This window comes from Lynx rufus, unplaced genomic scaffold (genome assembly GCF_022079265.1).
Source record: "Lynx rufus isolate CCGP_SWC_20201006 ecotype Redwood Valley unplaced genomic scaffold, mLynRuf1.p SCAF_14, whole genome shotgun sequence".
Lineage (NCBI taxonomy): Eukaryota > Metazoa > Chordata > Mammalia > Carnivora > Felidae > Lynx > Lynx rufus.
Window position 1 is genome coordinate 49,080,792 of NW_025814828.1, and position 17,500 is coordinate 49,098,291.

General features: G+C 36.1%; 1 protein-coding gene across 3 annotated transcripts in view; it reads right to left on the reverse strand.

The window, feature by feature from the left end:
* The window catches only part of BRWD3 (bromodomain and WD repeat domain containing 3), a 250,993-nt gene extending 234,746 nt beyond the window's left edge, over positions 1–16,247 (reverse strand). For all 3 annotated transcript variants that reach the window (XM_047076281.1, XM_047076280.1, XM_047076279.1), the window contains exons 1-6: positions 15,958–16,247; positions 15,778–15,836; positions 15,548–15,577; positions 15,082–15,141; positions 2,892–3,042; positions 1,020–1,118 (exon numbers count right to left, since the gene is read on the reverse strand). In XM_047076281.1, the coding sequence (XP_046932237.1) occupies positions 1,020–1,118; positions 2,892–3,042; positions 15,082–15,141; positions 15,548–15,577; positions 15,778–15,836; positions 15,958–15,988 (430 nt within the window). In that variant the 5' untranslated portion in view covers positions 15,989–16,247. The remainder of the gene's footprint in view (positions 1–1,019; positions 1,119–2,891; positions 3,043–15,081; positions 15,142–15,547; positions 15,578–15,777; positions 15,837–15,957) is intronic.
* Positions 16,248–17,500: the final 1,253 nt, after the last annotated feature.

Consider the following 17,500-nt stretch of genomic DNA (forward strand, 5'->3'; position numbering starts at 1 on the left):
CAACTCAGTAGTCTTTTCACCCAAGAACATCCAGGCTATGGAAAAATATTGCTAGTAATGTACACCAAAGTATCCGATTTACTTTAATAACCCTTATGAATCTTTATCAATAACTTGCCTAAATAAATTTTAAAATTATTTCTAGCCTAAATTTGTTTAATCTCTTGGGGTAACTTCTATAAGCTTATTATATAAAATAGCATGCATTTTTAAGTTTTTATTTTTCAATTTGAATTTAAGGAATTTTCTCTAGGCACTAGGCACTATATAAAATAATTTTTTAGAAGCATGAGAAAATAGGGAAGCAGAGTGGCAATTACTCATCTAGCTGTATGGTTTTGTTCATTCTTTTTAAGAGTTAACTTTTAGTACAAATGGTTTTGTAGCTAGATCTCCTTGGAAACCACTACTAGTATTTCTTCATAATGGTCTGGCCAGAAATGTCGCAGTAATAATCTGAATGGAACATGTGAATTTCAGTAAACTAAAAGTGGGAAGGGTGATTTTTTTGTTTTCATAAAGATAAAAATTTAATTATTTGTTTTAATAATTTGTTTAATAATTTGTTTTAATAAAGATAAAATTTATCACATCATAATATGTTTAGTAAATAGATATAAGCAGAATGTATTATGTTTTGTTCGGAAAGCTATCTTTACATAGTTCCATATAAAACCTTTAAGTTCAGCACATAGATATATAAATAAACATCCATATGGTTAAAAACACCTATACTATATAAAACAGGAAATGCTTCTGCTAAGAAGAAAGGAGGAAAAGAGGAAGGGAGGAGGGAAGAAGGGAGGAAGTAAGGAAGGACAGATGAAAACAAAACAAAATCTCAAAACCATAATTATATTTGATTTAAGTAAAAATGCTTTAAAAAAGTTGGACTAACCATGAAACTCCTCAAGAATGTAAGCAGTTCGTTCACACTTCAAATTTAATTTTGGCAGTATAATGAGTTCAAGAAAAAACAAATCAAGAATATGTTTATAGCTCACATGGACATTACTCACCCACATTTGGAGGTTTCACATAGTTTACAGGTAGTTCTGGAGGTCTGCCTCTATGTAGAGCTGCAAAAGCAGACCCATTCCATAGTGTACTCTTACAGTCTACACAAAAAGATTCAAACGTTAGTCAAGAAATAGAACAGTGTTTTTTTTAATTGTACCTCAGAGGTAAATGTCTGTTTTCAATTTCATTTGTTGGAATATATTTTTAACTATTAACACCACAATAAAGATAACATGCATACTTTTAAACATGTTATAAACTGTATTATCACTAAGGGGCACCTGGGTGGCTCAGTCGGTTGAGCTTCCGACTTCCGGCTCAGGTCACGATCTCGCGGTCTGTGAGTTCGAGCCCCGCGTCAGGCTCTGGGCTGACGGCTCAGAGCCTGGAGCCTGTTTCCGATTCTGTGTCTCCCTCTCTCTCTGCCCCTCCCCTGTTCATGCTCTGTCTGAACATTAAAAAATAAATTTTAAATTTTTTTTTCAACGTTTATTTATTTTTGGGACAGAGAGAGACAGAGCATGAACAGGGGAGGGGCAGAGAGAGAGGGAGACACAGAATCGGAAACAGGCTCCAGGCTCTGAGCCGTCAGCCCAGAGCCTGACGCGGGGCTCGAACTCACAGACCGCGAGATCGTGACCTGAGCCGGAAGTCGGAAGCTCAACCGACTGAGCCACCCAGGTGCCCCTAAAAAATAAATTTTAAACTATATTATCACTGGGAAACACCAACACTTTAATATATACCAGGGTATTTTACTTCTGCACTGATCTAGAACTAAAACTTTTATTACGCATGTATTTGAATCTTATGCAAACATGTCATGGATTAATAACGTTTTAAGTTTTTCTTGATGTTTAGGTTTATACATTTCTACTCATATAAAACTATATAAGCAAGGTTATGACTACAGCACAAGTATTCCAGGTATAATTCAGAAAAATTTATACTTGGTGCATACTCACATTATGGGGTACCTGCCAATTGTGCCATAACAGGTAACAATATTGCATATCAGATGACAACAGACTATGAATAGCTGTGTTTTTTGTATTTGATGTTTATGTCAAAAAACTCAAGCAAATATGAAATATTCCTAATAATTCAATTGTGATACAAAAATATTCTACTATTCTCTTGAAAGCTTCCAAATTAACTCATTTGAAGAATTTCCTTAAATTACAAAATGAGATTTTAAAACTGGTATTTTTGAAACTATTTACCTTTGTGAATTAGAATTTGAAAACATTATGCTAATAAAACAAAACAGAAGTAACCTGGTTGCTAGACCTGAAGTATTTATTATACTAACAGACATCCTTAATGCCTAATTTCACATTTTTATGTTCATAAAATACTACTTTACATGTTTTAGGGAAAATATTTAAAAGACTGCAAAACAGGGGAGTAGAAACACTATTATTGAACAGTTACATATTTTTTAATATTTTAATTATAAAAATTTTAATATGTCATATGTGAATTTTTACATATCATCTCTCATTTACCTGTTATAAAATATACAATGTTATTAGGATGATATAAAGACTTATAATACTAAAAAAATATTAAAACATAATGAATTAAGCATTAATACTGTACTAATCAGAGCAGTGATCTTTTAACATCTCTACTCCACAGGATTACAAAAAGATTCTGTATTGTTTATTTCTACTGTATTCACTGTTTTACAGCAGAGGGCTTCTTTTAGGCCTCTAAATATTTACCTGTAAACTAAGAAAATAAAAATAAGATTGTCAAAATAAGAAAAACTAGAAGAAAATTAGTATTTAGAAAAGCATGGGAACATTTACTTAACATAAAAATATGCTGTTCTCCACTCCTTCCTCTAAAAACTGTGAAAATCTTACCTTTGGCATCCCGTAACAGAGACTGCCGACCAACACCCAGTAATGTCTGTACCCCAGGAACACTCTGAGGGATCTCCTTATCTAGTAAGGGGCCAATCCGCTCACAAATTTTAAGGAGGTAGTCTGGAGGAATGTGTGCATTGGCTGCCACCTAAAAAGCATAAATAAAACAGGAAAACCAATTTGGTTTAAAAACATAACCAGTCCATTAACAAACTATTTCATCATGGAACAAAGTGCAATTTTTAAATAAAGAATAAGGAAAATAATATTTTAACTATTTAATACTTCAGTCAAATTAAAGAAAGAGCTACAAAAATTAAGCACATCTAAATGATAACATTTTGGGGCACCTGGGTGGCTCAGTTGGTTAAGCGACCGACTTCGGCTCAGGTCATGATCTGGCAGTTTGTGCGTTCAAGCCCCGTGTCGGGCTCTGTGCTGACAGCTCAGAGCCTGGAGCCTACTTCAGATTCTATGTCTCCCCCTCTCTCTACCCCTCCCCTGCTCACGCTCTGTGTCTCTCTGTCTCTCAATAATAAATAAATGTTAAAAATTTTTTTAAATGGTAACATTTAAATGATACGGCACTCAAACTTACTTTTACATGCCTTGATTAAATCATTTGCTTAGCTGTTAATCTTATGAAATAAGTGTTGCAAAACAGCAAAAGTGAGCATGCCTAAAATTAAAGTACAAAGACAATGGGTAAACTCTACTTGTACTTGATTTATTCACTAATGATGAACAGATCAAAAATCAGAGGACCTAGATTCTATTAATAAAGCAGAACTGGTTTTCCTAAAAAATAGTTAACTGGTTTCTAAAACAGTATCCAATTAATGATTTTATAAATACTATGTTCTAAACAACTAAGCTATATATACTCAAAATTCATTGCAACATTAACTCGTTTTTAAAACACACAAGCAAATTTCTGAAGATGGTTAACATAGGTAGACAGGAGTGAGAAAATGAAACAACAAAACTTCATTTTTTTAATCTAAGCTAATGTTCAAGTCCATGATGTGTTTCATATACCTAATTATTTAAAGGAGCAAACAGAGGGGCGCCTGGGTGGCTCAGTCAGTTAAGTGTCCAACTCTTGGTTTCAGCTCATGTCATGATCTCATGGTTTAATGGATTCAGGCCCTGCATTGGGCTCAACGTTGACAGTGGGGAGCATGCTTAGGATTCTCTCTCTCTCTGCCCCTCCCCCACTTGTGCTATCTCTGTCTCTCTCAAAATAAATAAATAAACTTTAAAAACATAAAAAAATAAAGGAGCAAACAGAAAACTAGACTACTAAAAATATTCAGATAAAAAGAACATCTACATTCTCATCTTGACATAAAGGGTGAGGGAGAGAATGAACAATAAATGCAAATATATATATACATACACACACACACACACACACATATATATATTTGTATCATCAGTATATTACCACCAGGTCAAGAACAATACAACATGAGAGAATAATTTTGTAAATCATCCCTAATGACCATGAAAGAAGAAATTATGTATGTTCTAGATAAATATTTGTTTAATGAATCAATGAACGTACAAAAACCAAAGTAAAGTCTATCTGTAAGAAATATCACATGAACTCAGAGGAAAAATGTTAGATTCTCCTATCAAGGTACCTTTTTGTTTTCTTATAAAACATAGGTCGAAGAACTACAATCTAACATGTATTCAGAATTCTGGGAAGAAGTAATTCTATTGTGATTTTTAAAAATTATTTCCTGCCAATTATCTTTTTTAAATCCCAGCAAAATTAATTTTAATCTGTCAAAATAACTGAGGCCTGGGAATTGTCAAGCTACTCAAAAAGAATGACAACTTAGCCTGATTATGTTATATTTGCATCTACAAGGTTTAGCTTCTGGATTGGGAAAAAGGATCAAGCAAATTCTTTTAAGTTATCTCTCACATTTCTAGTTTTGTTTTTGAGGCAAATTCCTACATAGAACCATCTCTCAGTAAAATATACAGGTACTATTAAAGTCAAAGCAGCTAATGATTCAGTTCAATCTAAATATCTGTTATCCACAGACACTGATATCCTAAAATCCTAGTTTGTAATTCATTCTCTCCACATTAGAACATTTCCTAAATATGCCTAAAGGCAAATAGAGTTAGTACCCCAGAAAATACATATCTCAAAGCAAAATACTGCATATGAACATCTGTAATAGTTTATGCATTTTTTCCCACCAACACTGTCTCAGATACACTCGGCTTGCATTATCAGCCATTACTTTTGCATCAAGTACACACTACACAAAGGCTTTACACAGGATGGTAGTTTATGTCTTTACTGGCACTTTTTTTTGTATCAATTTTCTTTTTTTTTTTATCCCATTACCATCTTAAGAGCTAATCCCTTCCTAGAATTGCAATATAATCCAGAAAATAGGAGCTCTCTAATAAGATTTTTTTTTTAATTTTTTTAACATTTATTCATTTTTGAGAGACAGAACATAGCCAGGGAAGGGGCAGAGAGAGGGAGACAGAATCTGAAACAGGCTCCAGGCTCTGAGCTGTCAGCACAGAGCCCAACACAGGGCTCGAACTCACAAGATCCTGACCTGAGCCGAAGTCAGATGCTCAACTGACTGAGCCACCCAGGTGCCCCGCTAATATGAATTTTTAGAATTATCTTCTTATAGAAAATCTGTCGAGGGCACCTGGGTAGCTCAGTCAGTTAGTGTCCGACTCTTGGTTCTCGCTCAGGTCATGAGTTCGAGCCCAACATCAGGCTTCGCACTGACAGCGAGGAGCCTGCTTGGGATTCTCTCTCTCCTTCTCTCTCTTACCCCACCCCTGCTCACTCTCTCTGTCTCTCCCTAAATAAATAAATAAACTTAAAAAAAATCTGTCAGAATTATAGCTTAAACTGACATCTTAAGTTGCCTGGCTACTTCATTTTATAGAAACAAATGATTTTGAGCCATTTATGTAAATTTTTCAATCAATTCCTCAGTAATAATTTTAAAATACGGAATCATTAATTAATCAACCAAAACAAGGCCTTTCTACATCCAAATTCTTGAAGATTTTTTTAAATTATTAAATAAATTTCACAAGTTTGAATTCCACCCTATACAATTACAAATTGCTTAATTTCTAAATGGTCCCATTCAAAGAGTCCATTCCCCTATAATCAATAAAAATTTGAATATGAAACAATGGTAGAGAAATATAGATTCTATCAACACAACACCAATAACAATACATTTGAATTTGAACATGCTAGCGTCTCCTTTAAATAACATTAACAGGCTTTCAAACTCTATCAGCTCAGTTCTTGCAATAATAGTTTCTTCTAAATCAAATTTCAGGACTTATAACTGGTAGTCGACATTTATTTCAATCCATCTGCTTTGATTAATGTTGGAATTTTTTAAAGGTGATCTTTTTTGGCAAATAAACTCATCTACTCTCAATAATTACTCTTCTAAGTTTTAAAAAATTCTATATTAGAATTATGTATGAATATAATAATATAATGTAATATAAAAAAGTATGCATTAAAATATTCTATGAAATTTGTAACATATTATAAGCCCCTCTTTTCAATTAAAGCTCAAATACTTTAATTTCAGTTATTTAACCACATTTTTCTCTCTGGAATATAATGGCCAACAACACAACAAGTACTTTGATATTTGCAGAAGAAAAGCATTCTCTAAAAACAAAGTTCAAAAGTATATTACAAACTTCTATATTATTCTGTAAAACAGCTCCAAGGAATTAAATTATAGAATGTTTGAATTATAAGTATCCTTGTGCATAATTAACCTAACTTCACATCTTATAGTAGGAAAGACAGATCCAGAGAAGTGAAGTCTAGTGGTCACAATGAACGTACAGAAATCTGTGTTTCCCTGTCCACTGCTCTATTACTGTCTTATTAAAGCAGTTGGAAAATTATTAAGATAACTAACAAAAAGACTGCAAAAAAATATAAAATTTAAATTCAAATAAACTGAAAGAAATTAAATGAAGCCTTCTTGATAGGAAGACTGGCTTGATAGGAAGATAGGATATATACCAAATCTAACAACTGAATCACCACACTTCAGAATTATTATGACAAGTGAGAAGACCAGGGAGTTCACAGACATGATTCTACTCATCATAGTTAGTTAAAAGGAATACAGCTGGGAATTGAATAAAATGCAAAAGGTACCTAATTTCAAGGTACAAGGCCCATACCAACAAGCACTACATTTGAAATACTAATTTTCATATAGCAATGATAACATTTTTACCTTGGCTTTTAGAAAATATAGGATAAGTAACTCCAAAAAAACAAATAAAAGAGATAATTGTTTCTGTGTTTTGTTTTCTAAGATCATGATTGCACAGGTAAAATGAAGAATCAAACTGGGACCATATGTTGAAAAAGTGAAATATAACATTTTATCCGAGATTTTAAATTTTTTTGGTGTGGGGGGAGGGGAGAAGCACATGCAAAAAATTAGTCACATGATCTTTTTTATATTTAGAGACAGAAAACAAGATAGATTTTGAAAAATACAGCAAGCCTTTAAATACATCAAATAGTACTTTGAAATCTGGAAGACTAGATTATTCAGGCTCTAAAATTTACTAGCTGTTACTGCTTCTGGCAGTGTGATACAGTAGAAAGGACTTAGATTTCAATTTTTTACCATCCTCAGTTCCTACTTATGTGACCTGCAGAGTTACTCAGTCTGAGAGCCTGAGCTTCTGCATCTGTAAAACAGGAGTAATGATAACTACCTCATATGACTTGTAAAACAAAAACAAAATCATTCATTCATGCATTCATTCATTCAGGCATTTAAAATACAGAGATGAGATGGGAAGATTAAACTCCTGCCCTAAGGGAACCCATAGTCCCAGAAGGGGAAACAAACTAGTAAATAAATCAAAGCTACAAATGCCTAGAGGTTAGTACAGAGGGCTAATTAGAAGCAAAGAAATACAGTACCTACATCAGCCTAGGAGTAGGGGTTTTTGTCCAATTGCACACTTGAAGCCTAAGTGAAAATTCATAAGATAGACAAAGGGAAAGGAAGCCATTCCAGGCAAAGAGAAAGGTACCCCTACCCAGTAAATGTACTCTGCACAATGACTAACATAATATCCCTCAGTGTTTAAGATTCTCCTCCATGATGTTAAGTTAAAAAAATCATAATAATAAATAACTCGCAGAGGGGCGCCTGGGTGGCTCAGTAGGTTGAGTGTCCATCTGACTCCTGATTTCAGCTCAGGTCATAATCCCAGAGTCATGGGATCAAGTCCTACATCGGGCTTAAGATTCATTCTCATTCTCTCTCTCTCCCTCTCCCTCTCCCTCCCTCCCCCTCCCTCCCTTCCTCCCTCTGTTCCTCTCCCTCACTCACACACTCTCTCTCTCTCCAAAACTAAAAACTAAAAATAAATAAATAAAGGGAACTTAGAAAAACCTCGCAGAGTATCATCTGATTTTGAAGAGAAAAAAATACATGTATAAAAAAAGAAAACACAAAAAGTAAGTTTATTTTCTTTTTGATATTGAAATTTATTTCAGTAAAATATAAATGTCTGCAATAATCCAATATTATATCTTAAAGTGTTGAGTTTTAACATTTGCTGAATTTGAAGGAGGAAAGGGAAAAAACTGGGCACAAAAGTAAATAAAACAGGTAGGCTTTTCTACTGTAGTAATACCACTGGTTTGTACAATGAGCTACAAAGCATTAAGGCTTCCTATCACTTTCTTTTCAAAACGTTAATCATTGTTCACAGCATTTTTTTTCTATTAGTTTTAAGATTTCCTCAGGAATGAAAGTCAAGAGCAACCCACCTAGGCTTATGTATACTCTGGGTTTCAGTACCTCAAGAAGGCAAGTACTGAAAGTACCATTACCTTGAGGACAGATAATGTCAAGACATGGACAAGGAGCCCACCCACATTCTAGAAGTTTATCCTTAAAGAAATGTCCAATAAAAGAACTCAGTACCATCTAGCATATTAAATAAGCCTAAGAAACATGTATCATGAAATGCTTCTAACAAAAGTTAAGAAAATCACACAAATAATAATTGAGGGTCAGATTATTATAAACTACCATGGTAGATGAGAAAACATCTTCAACAAGGTAATTTAAAAAACAAGAAATTACTTATCAATAATGCACAGAAAATAAGTTCGGGATAAGAAAAGATCAAGCAGAAGGGTTGAGGATCCCTGCAACAAGACATCAGAAAGACATACCTCCCACTTCAAACAACAGCGAATACTACACCAGCATTGTACTAAATTGCCTTTCTCTAATTAATAATAATGCAAACAACACTAAACATCTTTTGACATAACAATAATTTCTTGTTTTGAGTTAACACAGATGCACTTTAAAACACTCATTTCAGGTTCAATTCTAACACTCACTTTTTAAATACTTTTTTTCCAATGGTACTGTTTTATACCTCCTCACCTTATAAAAATATTATAAAAATTAGGTGGTGATTATTAGCTAGCTAAGAAAATATAAATTGTGGGGTCATAGTTCTTTAGATGTCCATTTTCCATTCAACCTCTATGTCCTATTTTTAAATTTTTGTTAACGTTTATTCATTTTCTTGAGAGAGAGAGAGAGAGAGAGAGAGAGACAGAGCATGAGTGGGGGAGGGGCAGAGAGAGGAGACACAGAATCTGAAGCAGGCTCCAGGCTCTGAGCTGTCAGCACAGAGCCTGATGCGGGGCTTGAACCCACAAACTGGAAGATCATGAGATGAGATGAAGTTGGCCACTTAACAGACCTACCCACCCAGGCACCCCTATGTCCTAGTTTTAAAATGCAGTAACCAATTAATTTGCGATGCATTTTTAATTAACAAAATGCTTTCTTTCATATTTAACTCATTTGGTTCAAGAACAACCTTGTAAAATAGACAGAGGGTTTTAGGAAACTGAATCCCTGAGAGGTTAAGTAACTTAACTTGCCCACAGTCACTCAGCAAGTAAAGGCTATCTCTCAGACTAAATCTTATGGTCTTTTCTACATACTACTCACAAAATCTTATATGAGAAATATCAAACAAGGACATCCCCAAAATTTAACACAAACACTAAACTGCCTTGAAATTACTTATTTGCTCTCTACCAAAAAAAAAAAAAAGACCTGTTTATTAATCAATCAGTAATCAACATCAGTAAACCAAGAACAAAAACACAAACTAAACTAATATTCAAATTGACAAAGGTGCTTTCAGGACAAAATTTTATAAGGGACATTCACCCAACCCAAATTATTACTCCCTAACAGCAGCTCTCTTCACTTTCTTAATGCCATCTCATTTGTATTGAGTTATCAGTTTTCCTAAGACTAATGATAAATCTCCAAAAGGATTTTAATCATTGAAAATATGTTCTCAGACCAAAGTGTGAAAAAAGACAATGATCAATCCAGACAAATAGTTAAAGCCAACATATTATAGAAAGCAAAAGAGTACATGTAGCTCAAGCAAATCAAAAGTGAGGAAAACTAGTTTCCAGCATCAATTGCTCTCTACCATAAGAACTATCAGGTAGCATTATATCCCATTGGGGTTGAGCAGCACATGCCTTTTGGTTTCCCAAAATGCATTCTGTTCTTCCTAACTATGGCTGTGTATCCATGTAGCAGTTAATAAATCACACACACTTAAATTACTTCCACACTTAGAGACGCAATAACTATGCTGCCAGCACTCAGAAATCATTCTACTATTTAATAAACAAATTAAGCGATTATTAGTAATTAGAGAACAAGAACCGGGTAAGGTTAAGAAAAAAATATAGGCATGTCTGGAATTCAAATACAGTGTTGTTGTTTTTTTAATTTTTTTTTCAACGTTTATTTTTATTTATTTTTGGGACAGAGAGAGAGACAGAGCATGAACGAGGGAGGGGCAGAGAGAGAGGGAGACACAGAATCGGAAACAGGCTCCAGGCTCTGAGCCATCAGCCCAGAACCTGACGCGGGGCTCGAACTCACGGACCGTGAGATCGTGACCTGGCTGAAGTCGGACGCTTAACCGACTGCACCACCCAGGCGCCCCTAAAATACAGTGTTTTAAAGTACTTTGTGAGGATCAAATGAGATAATGTGAAAATATTTTTAAACTTGCATAAGTTATATGCAGATTCAAGTTCTTACAATAACATATCATAATAGATACTTACATATTTTTTAAAGATAGTAATGAACATACAATCTTGATAAACTTTCTTTTAATAGCATAAAATTGCTTCAAGTCTTTTGAATATAAAATGAAGGTAATACAATCTATGTCACTCCAAATGAAAGCACTAATTAAGGCTTTCAATTCTAGAGATGAAAAATTATATATATATATATATATATATATTTTTTTTTTTTTACATTATATACCACACCTAAAGGTAATTATGCCTTTGGTTCAGTCTTATGATACAAGTCCCCTTAACATGATTAAAAAATATTAAAACATGCCTTTAAAAAAGTTTCCAAGTCACAATTTCAATATATAAAATTTGTATGCTAACAAAAACTGTTCATTTAAACACACACACATACACATACCCCTCATTACTATGTTTGTAGTCCCCAATAAAGCTCCAAGGAGGAAGCAATAAAATAGCCAACAATTCAACAGGGTCACCAAAAATGAACAGACATCTGTAATTATTTAAATTATCTACCATAAGATAAATTGTAAGAAGCAAATCTAATTCTATTATGTTGTAAACAAGAGTCAAGCAGAAATGAAAAATGTCCAGATCAAACTTTGAAAACACTCACCATGACTTCAAATTTCTCCCTGTATCATTACTTAAAATTCTGAAAGTTAATTTAGAATGTCTTATTTTGAATGCCATATTCAAAAACCTTATAGTTCAACATAAACTGGCAAACGCTTCATATACAGGCCCATTTTTTAAAAGGCACTTCAGATCTGGATATGTCAATACTTGCCTGGCAGTAGCTTTAATAAAATAGCACCTTAATTGTGTTCCAAATTATAAGTAAAACACTAAATCAGATTTAAGAAAGAAAAAAGAAGGATTTCTAGATATATAATACTAACAGTAATAATGAGGTGTTGAAGAAATCCAACTTATTATCCTAATATTCTTCTGGATAAATCAAGGTAAGCAGCATAGACAATTTAAGTAAAAGTATATATACAGACAGAAAGGCAATATTTTTGTTTCATATTGCATGGCTATGTGATCTTATTTCAGTATTTTGATATCCTTGTTTATAATTCTTTACCTCTGCATCATGCATTTGTATTCTTTCCTTTTTATACCCTCATACATCTTCAGTTTGAAGTACTCCTATATAATTTAACATATCAGATTATACTACTTATAAAGACTGTAAGTACATATAAGGTTATACTTCTTAATACTTTACCCTAAACTTCAACCTGAAACATATAGCTAAATCAAAGATCACACTGTATAAATCCATTGTTCTAACAGCATTTTAAAAAATACCTACCCTAAGAAAAAAATCCATCTCTCCCACAATGAAGCCACACAAAATCAAAAATAAAATGTGAAATAATTTTAATCAACTATAAAACTGATGCATCTATCAATCTATCACAGCACATTCAGTTATCAGCCACTCCATTTCTTTTCCTTCTGTTCAAATTCTCACTCAGCCCTACCCCATCTTCCCTTACAAAGAAATCTATAGGTAGAAAACAGATCTTTGACTTAAAATAGGACCATATCATCAAAATATAACATTCCTAGAAACACTGGATCCCAGAAAAATAAAAACTTCAGTGTACAAGATGAAAAATTAAAAAGATACACTGTCTAAAATATAGACAATGTTCAAACAATAGATGAAATTCTGTGTATATAAAAATAAAAATGTGTAAGGAAATATGAAAAACCAAACAATATATTTATAAGACAAAAATGAAAATCAGGTATATGTAGGGATATACACAAACGGATTAACAACTATAAAACTGGCTAAAATTTAAGCCTCACTAATGAAAAAAAGAGAACAAATTAAATCAACTAGGGGCTATTTTCACCCCATTAAAGCCACCTAAAGATTCAAAAAATATTTAAAAACTCACTCTAAGTACCTAGATGGTGACATCATGAATTAGTATTATCTTCTGGAGACCAATTTTACAATACATCACAAAAGCTATAAAACTGAAGAGACCCTTTGACCTGATAGCTCCACTTTGGAAAAATAGCCCAGGAAAATAAATCCAAAAAAAGGAAGGAAGAAACAAGACTACTTAACTATGCAAAGATATTAGTGAAAACCTAGAAGGAACCCAAATGTTCAACTGAATGTTGAGTTCAAATCATAGCAAACTTAATCTTTTCTTAACATTAAAATGACAATAACTATTCAAATATAGTTATATACAAAAAATGTTAAGAAAATATAAAGCATAAAATGGACATTGACTAGTTATGTAAAAATATGCCTCTATAATATAAGGAAATGAAGTCTAGTAAACTGAATTTTGTTTTTGTTTTTTGTTTTTATGTTTGTGTGTGGTTAGTACTGTTTTTAATTATTTTGATGTTCATTTGCTTTTTATTACTGTCAAGTAATTTTTAAAAAGCTTTTTCTTTTTTTAAAAAAGCTTTTTCTTTTAAGTCTCCTTTTGCTATTTACTTGAAATGGTCTGCTTACACATAAATGTCAATGAAAACATCTTCAATACACCTCAGTATAAAACTATCTTCCAAACCACATTAGTCATAAAGTGTTTAAATATATATTGGTAGGCACTGTTTTGCCTCTTTTTTTTGGCAGGACTGCAGTCCAACAAAAAGTCTGACTACAAATTAAATACACTGATAAATACAAATTAAATACACACAGTGTTTACAAAATAATTTTTATCCATCTGAAAATTTTTTACCATTAACAGTACAGATATTGGAATTTATCCATATCACAACTATTAGAGCATTTTATGATTTGCAAAAAATAAAATAGCAAACTAAAATTATTACTTAGTAATAACCATTAACATGGCCTCATTATTGTAATTCAATATAAAAGAATTATCAAACGAATACTAAATCAGTTTAAATATTGTGTTATTAAATCATTTTATTTATATTTAGAGTCTACCATACCCCTTTAACTTACTTTAACTTTGATCTTCCTCCATTTGGATCTTATTTGAAGGAAAGATAGCTGAATTTAGATTTTAGTAACATCACCCCTTTCTCTTTTCATTTCCTTCCAATTCACTGTACCAGTGGCTAACGCGAGAGGACATCTTCCCCAAACTAAAAAAAGATCACCTTTTTGTATCAATGCTGAACAGAAGGTGCATGTTCACTATGGATTATATATTTAGGAGAAACAACACAGTCAATTCAATGCCTTTGGTCTTTCACTAAAGTATATTTTAAAATATAATCATTGTTATCTCCTTCTAAATCCCAGATCCTGTTTCATAAATTCTCAAAAAGGTCATAATCCATAGTTGTTGTTTAATGAAAATATATCTGCAGAAATGCGATCTAATAATGATTTAATGAGCTATTTTCTAAAATATGATATACACAATTATGCTTTTTTATTCGGTAGTCGATTACCTAAAACCGGCAAATTTTGGAATTCGTTTGATGCTTCCCATTATTTTTAATTGTGTCGTTTTGCCCAATTCAGGGTCGGTTAACTCCCCTCCCTGAGCTCCCTCCACCGTACCCCCCCTCCCCCCCCAAAAAAAGACTAAGCCTGGCCTTAGTTCCCGTATTTCAAGCCAGGACCAACCAGAAACCAGTTTTCTTCCACTAATCCGGAACTCTGGGCTGTTACCAACGCTGTCATTGGCCAACGTCAGTCCTTGGTACGTGCCCCAAGATAACCCCCTGGTTTTTCTCCCTTATTCCCCCTACAATGGGCCTTTCTCGATGTTGGTAACATATTCGTAATCCACAAAACGGCATCCCTGATAACTCACATTCTTCAAAGTTTTCGAGTGGAAATAAGGGAGGCCAAGGGAAGGGCAAGGTACCCTTTCTCTGACTGGCAGGGAGCGGGGAAGGGGCAGTCGTTCTTTGGCCCAGCTAGGAGCTCTAAAGCTGGGGAGGCGGAGGGATCGGGAGCGGGTTGGAGGAACAAGGTGGGGAGGGAGTGGAGAAAGAGTTGGGTTAAGTTGAAATGAAAACTTTACTCACCAGATCCTCGAAGCTTCTTCGGTGCTCTTTTCCCTCCCAGTCTAAGCGGCGCGGAATCAACTGGGGGCGGGAGAAAAGAAAAGGTGGGGGGGTGGGCAAACCATACAGGCCAAGCCTCAGCTCCCAATGAAGCCGACCCAACCTGGGTCCTGGTCCCCGACCCTCTGGCGTCCGTATTTCTCGAATCACATAGCTGTTGCCTCAAAGCTAGTCCAGAGTAGGAAGCAGGAGGCCGAGAGGGAGGAAATCCTGAAAAACCGCCTCCCACGGGCATAAAGAGGGGGCGAGTTAAGACCCCAGCGATATCCGCCCCTTTTGAGGAAAGCCGGTTCACTCCAGTGACAACAGTTCTGAGTGCCCAGATCCAAGCTTCCCTCCCAGCCCCAGTCCTCCGCCCCTGACTTGCCCTCCCCTTCCTCCAGTCTAACCCCAGCCCTCCCCACCTCTTCCCGAAGGGGCTCCGTACCTGATGCTCCTCGAGCTCCTGCACTAGCACCTGAGCAAAAGGGAAAAACGAATATGAGGAGCAGCTCAGACCATTAACCCATTCCTCCCTCCCCACTTCGAACCCAGCCGCTGACGGCAAGACTAGTCAAGGCCGGCCTTTCCCTCACTCTCAGGGAAACCGCACGCCCCGATGCCTCAATTTCCCCATTGGGACCGTTCCCCACGACTCCCAGATCTTCTCCCTCTCACCTGAGCGGATTTGTTGCAGGGTCCGGACTGCAAGAATCTAGCGATCAGGTAATACAGCTCTGCGGAAGAGGGGAAAAGAGGTTGAGAGGGAGGTAAAGAAAAACAGAAGCTTTTTCAAAAGAAACTGACAGCCGTTGCGCTAAGCTCCCATCTCCTTAGCCCCCAGACACAGTTACCCACCGGCTTCTATCTGGGTAGGTGCCGCCGCCATCCTTTTCCCTAAGGGGTTTGGGGGCTCCACTCCGGAGGAGCTAGCGGGGGCGGGTGGGGGCGCTGCCTCTATTGTGGTGAAGCCCCCATGCCCAGGAGTCCCGCCGCTTCCGCCCCACTCCTCGTCCTAGTTTCGGTCGCTCTCGGATTCATCGCATCACGTTTCGACCCATAGATATTCTAGCCCAAGAGCAGAGGAGGCGGAGGAGGAAGGAGAGAGAGAGCGAGAGCGAGCGAGAGCGAGCAAGAGAGCGAGCACGAGAGTGAGAGTGAGCGCGAGCACGAGCGCGAGCAAGAGCGCGAGCAAGTGAGCCTGAGAGAAGAAAGGGGAGGAGCCAAAGTGGCGGAGGGGCGGACGGGGGTAAAGGGGGTGGAGAGAGCAGAGGGTAAAACCTGTGAGATGGAACTGCAGCGCTCGTCGTTTGCCGCTAGGAGCACTAAAGCAACAAAGTGTCCTCCGCTCTCCTAGACCGCCGGCAGTTGCCTAGCTACCGCTCCCGGAAACAGGGGGCGGTGCAAACTGACGGCCGACGCTCTGGCAGACGCCTTAAAACTCCATGGTGGCGTTCTCCTAAGAGAGGTCTTGAGACAGTTTCCCTTCCTGTGAGGGCAGTAGGACTCTCCCATTGAGGACCATTCCCTCTGGCGTTGTGAAGAATGTGTGAGGCGCTGACTTGATTCAACTGGCTTTCTTCCTTTTCGTCCCGTCACCAAAGAGGCTTTAGGGTTATTTTGCCTTTTCCTCCACCGAAAAGAGGCCAGTCACTGAAGGATCTTGTGACTGACGGAAGAAAAAGAGCCCCTATAGCGACGTCACTCGTTTCTCTTTAAAATGGTTTTTGTACCAGATTTAAATGTTGTACTTACCAGTCCAGGGGGCAAGGTTCATATTGTTATAAAGACCAGTTCTAAAAACCGATACTGTGGGAGGAATTTGCCATCAGATATGAGGCATTTTATTTTTTCCCCTTCTGTGAGTTTAACACATGCCATGTCTGTCTCATTCGTGTAGGATATTTTTTTTAACTTATATTTATTTAGTTTTGAAAGAGAGAGAGCAAACATGAGTGGGGGAGGGACACAGAGAGAGAGGGAGACACAGAATCCAAAGCAGGCTCCAGGCTCCAAGCTGTCAACACAGAGCCCCATGGGAGGGTGGGGTTGGGGGCGGGGGGCGGGGTCTCGAACTCACCACTATGAGATCATGACCTGAGCTGAAGTAGGATGTCCAACAGACTAAGCCACCCAGGCGTCCCTTGTAGGATAATTTTCAATTGTATTTTCAACTACTGCCAAAGTATTTTACATTGACCATGGATTTTTATGTATTACAGATCTGTATGCAAAGGTAGTTTTGTGTAGTATTACATATCTGTATGCAAGGTTTGGAACAATCTTTTTGAATACATATAATCTTAAAATTTTAGTACAGTACCGACTTGCAGTATTTGGTTACTAAAGTCTTAAGTGATTAAAAGATTTGTAGAGTAATTGGTACATATGTAATGAACTG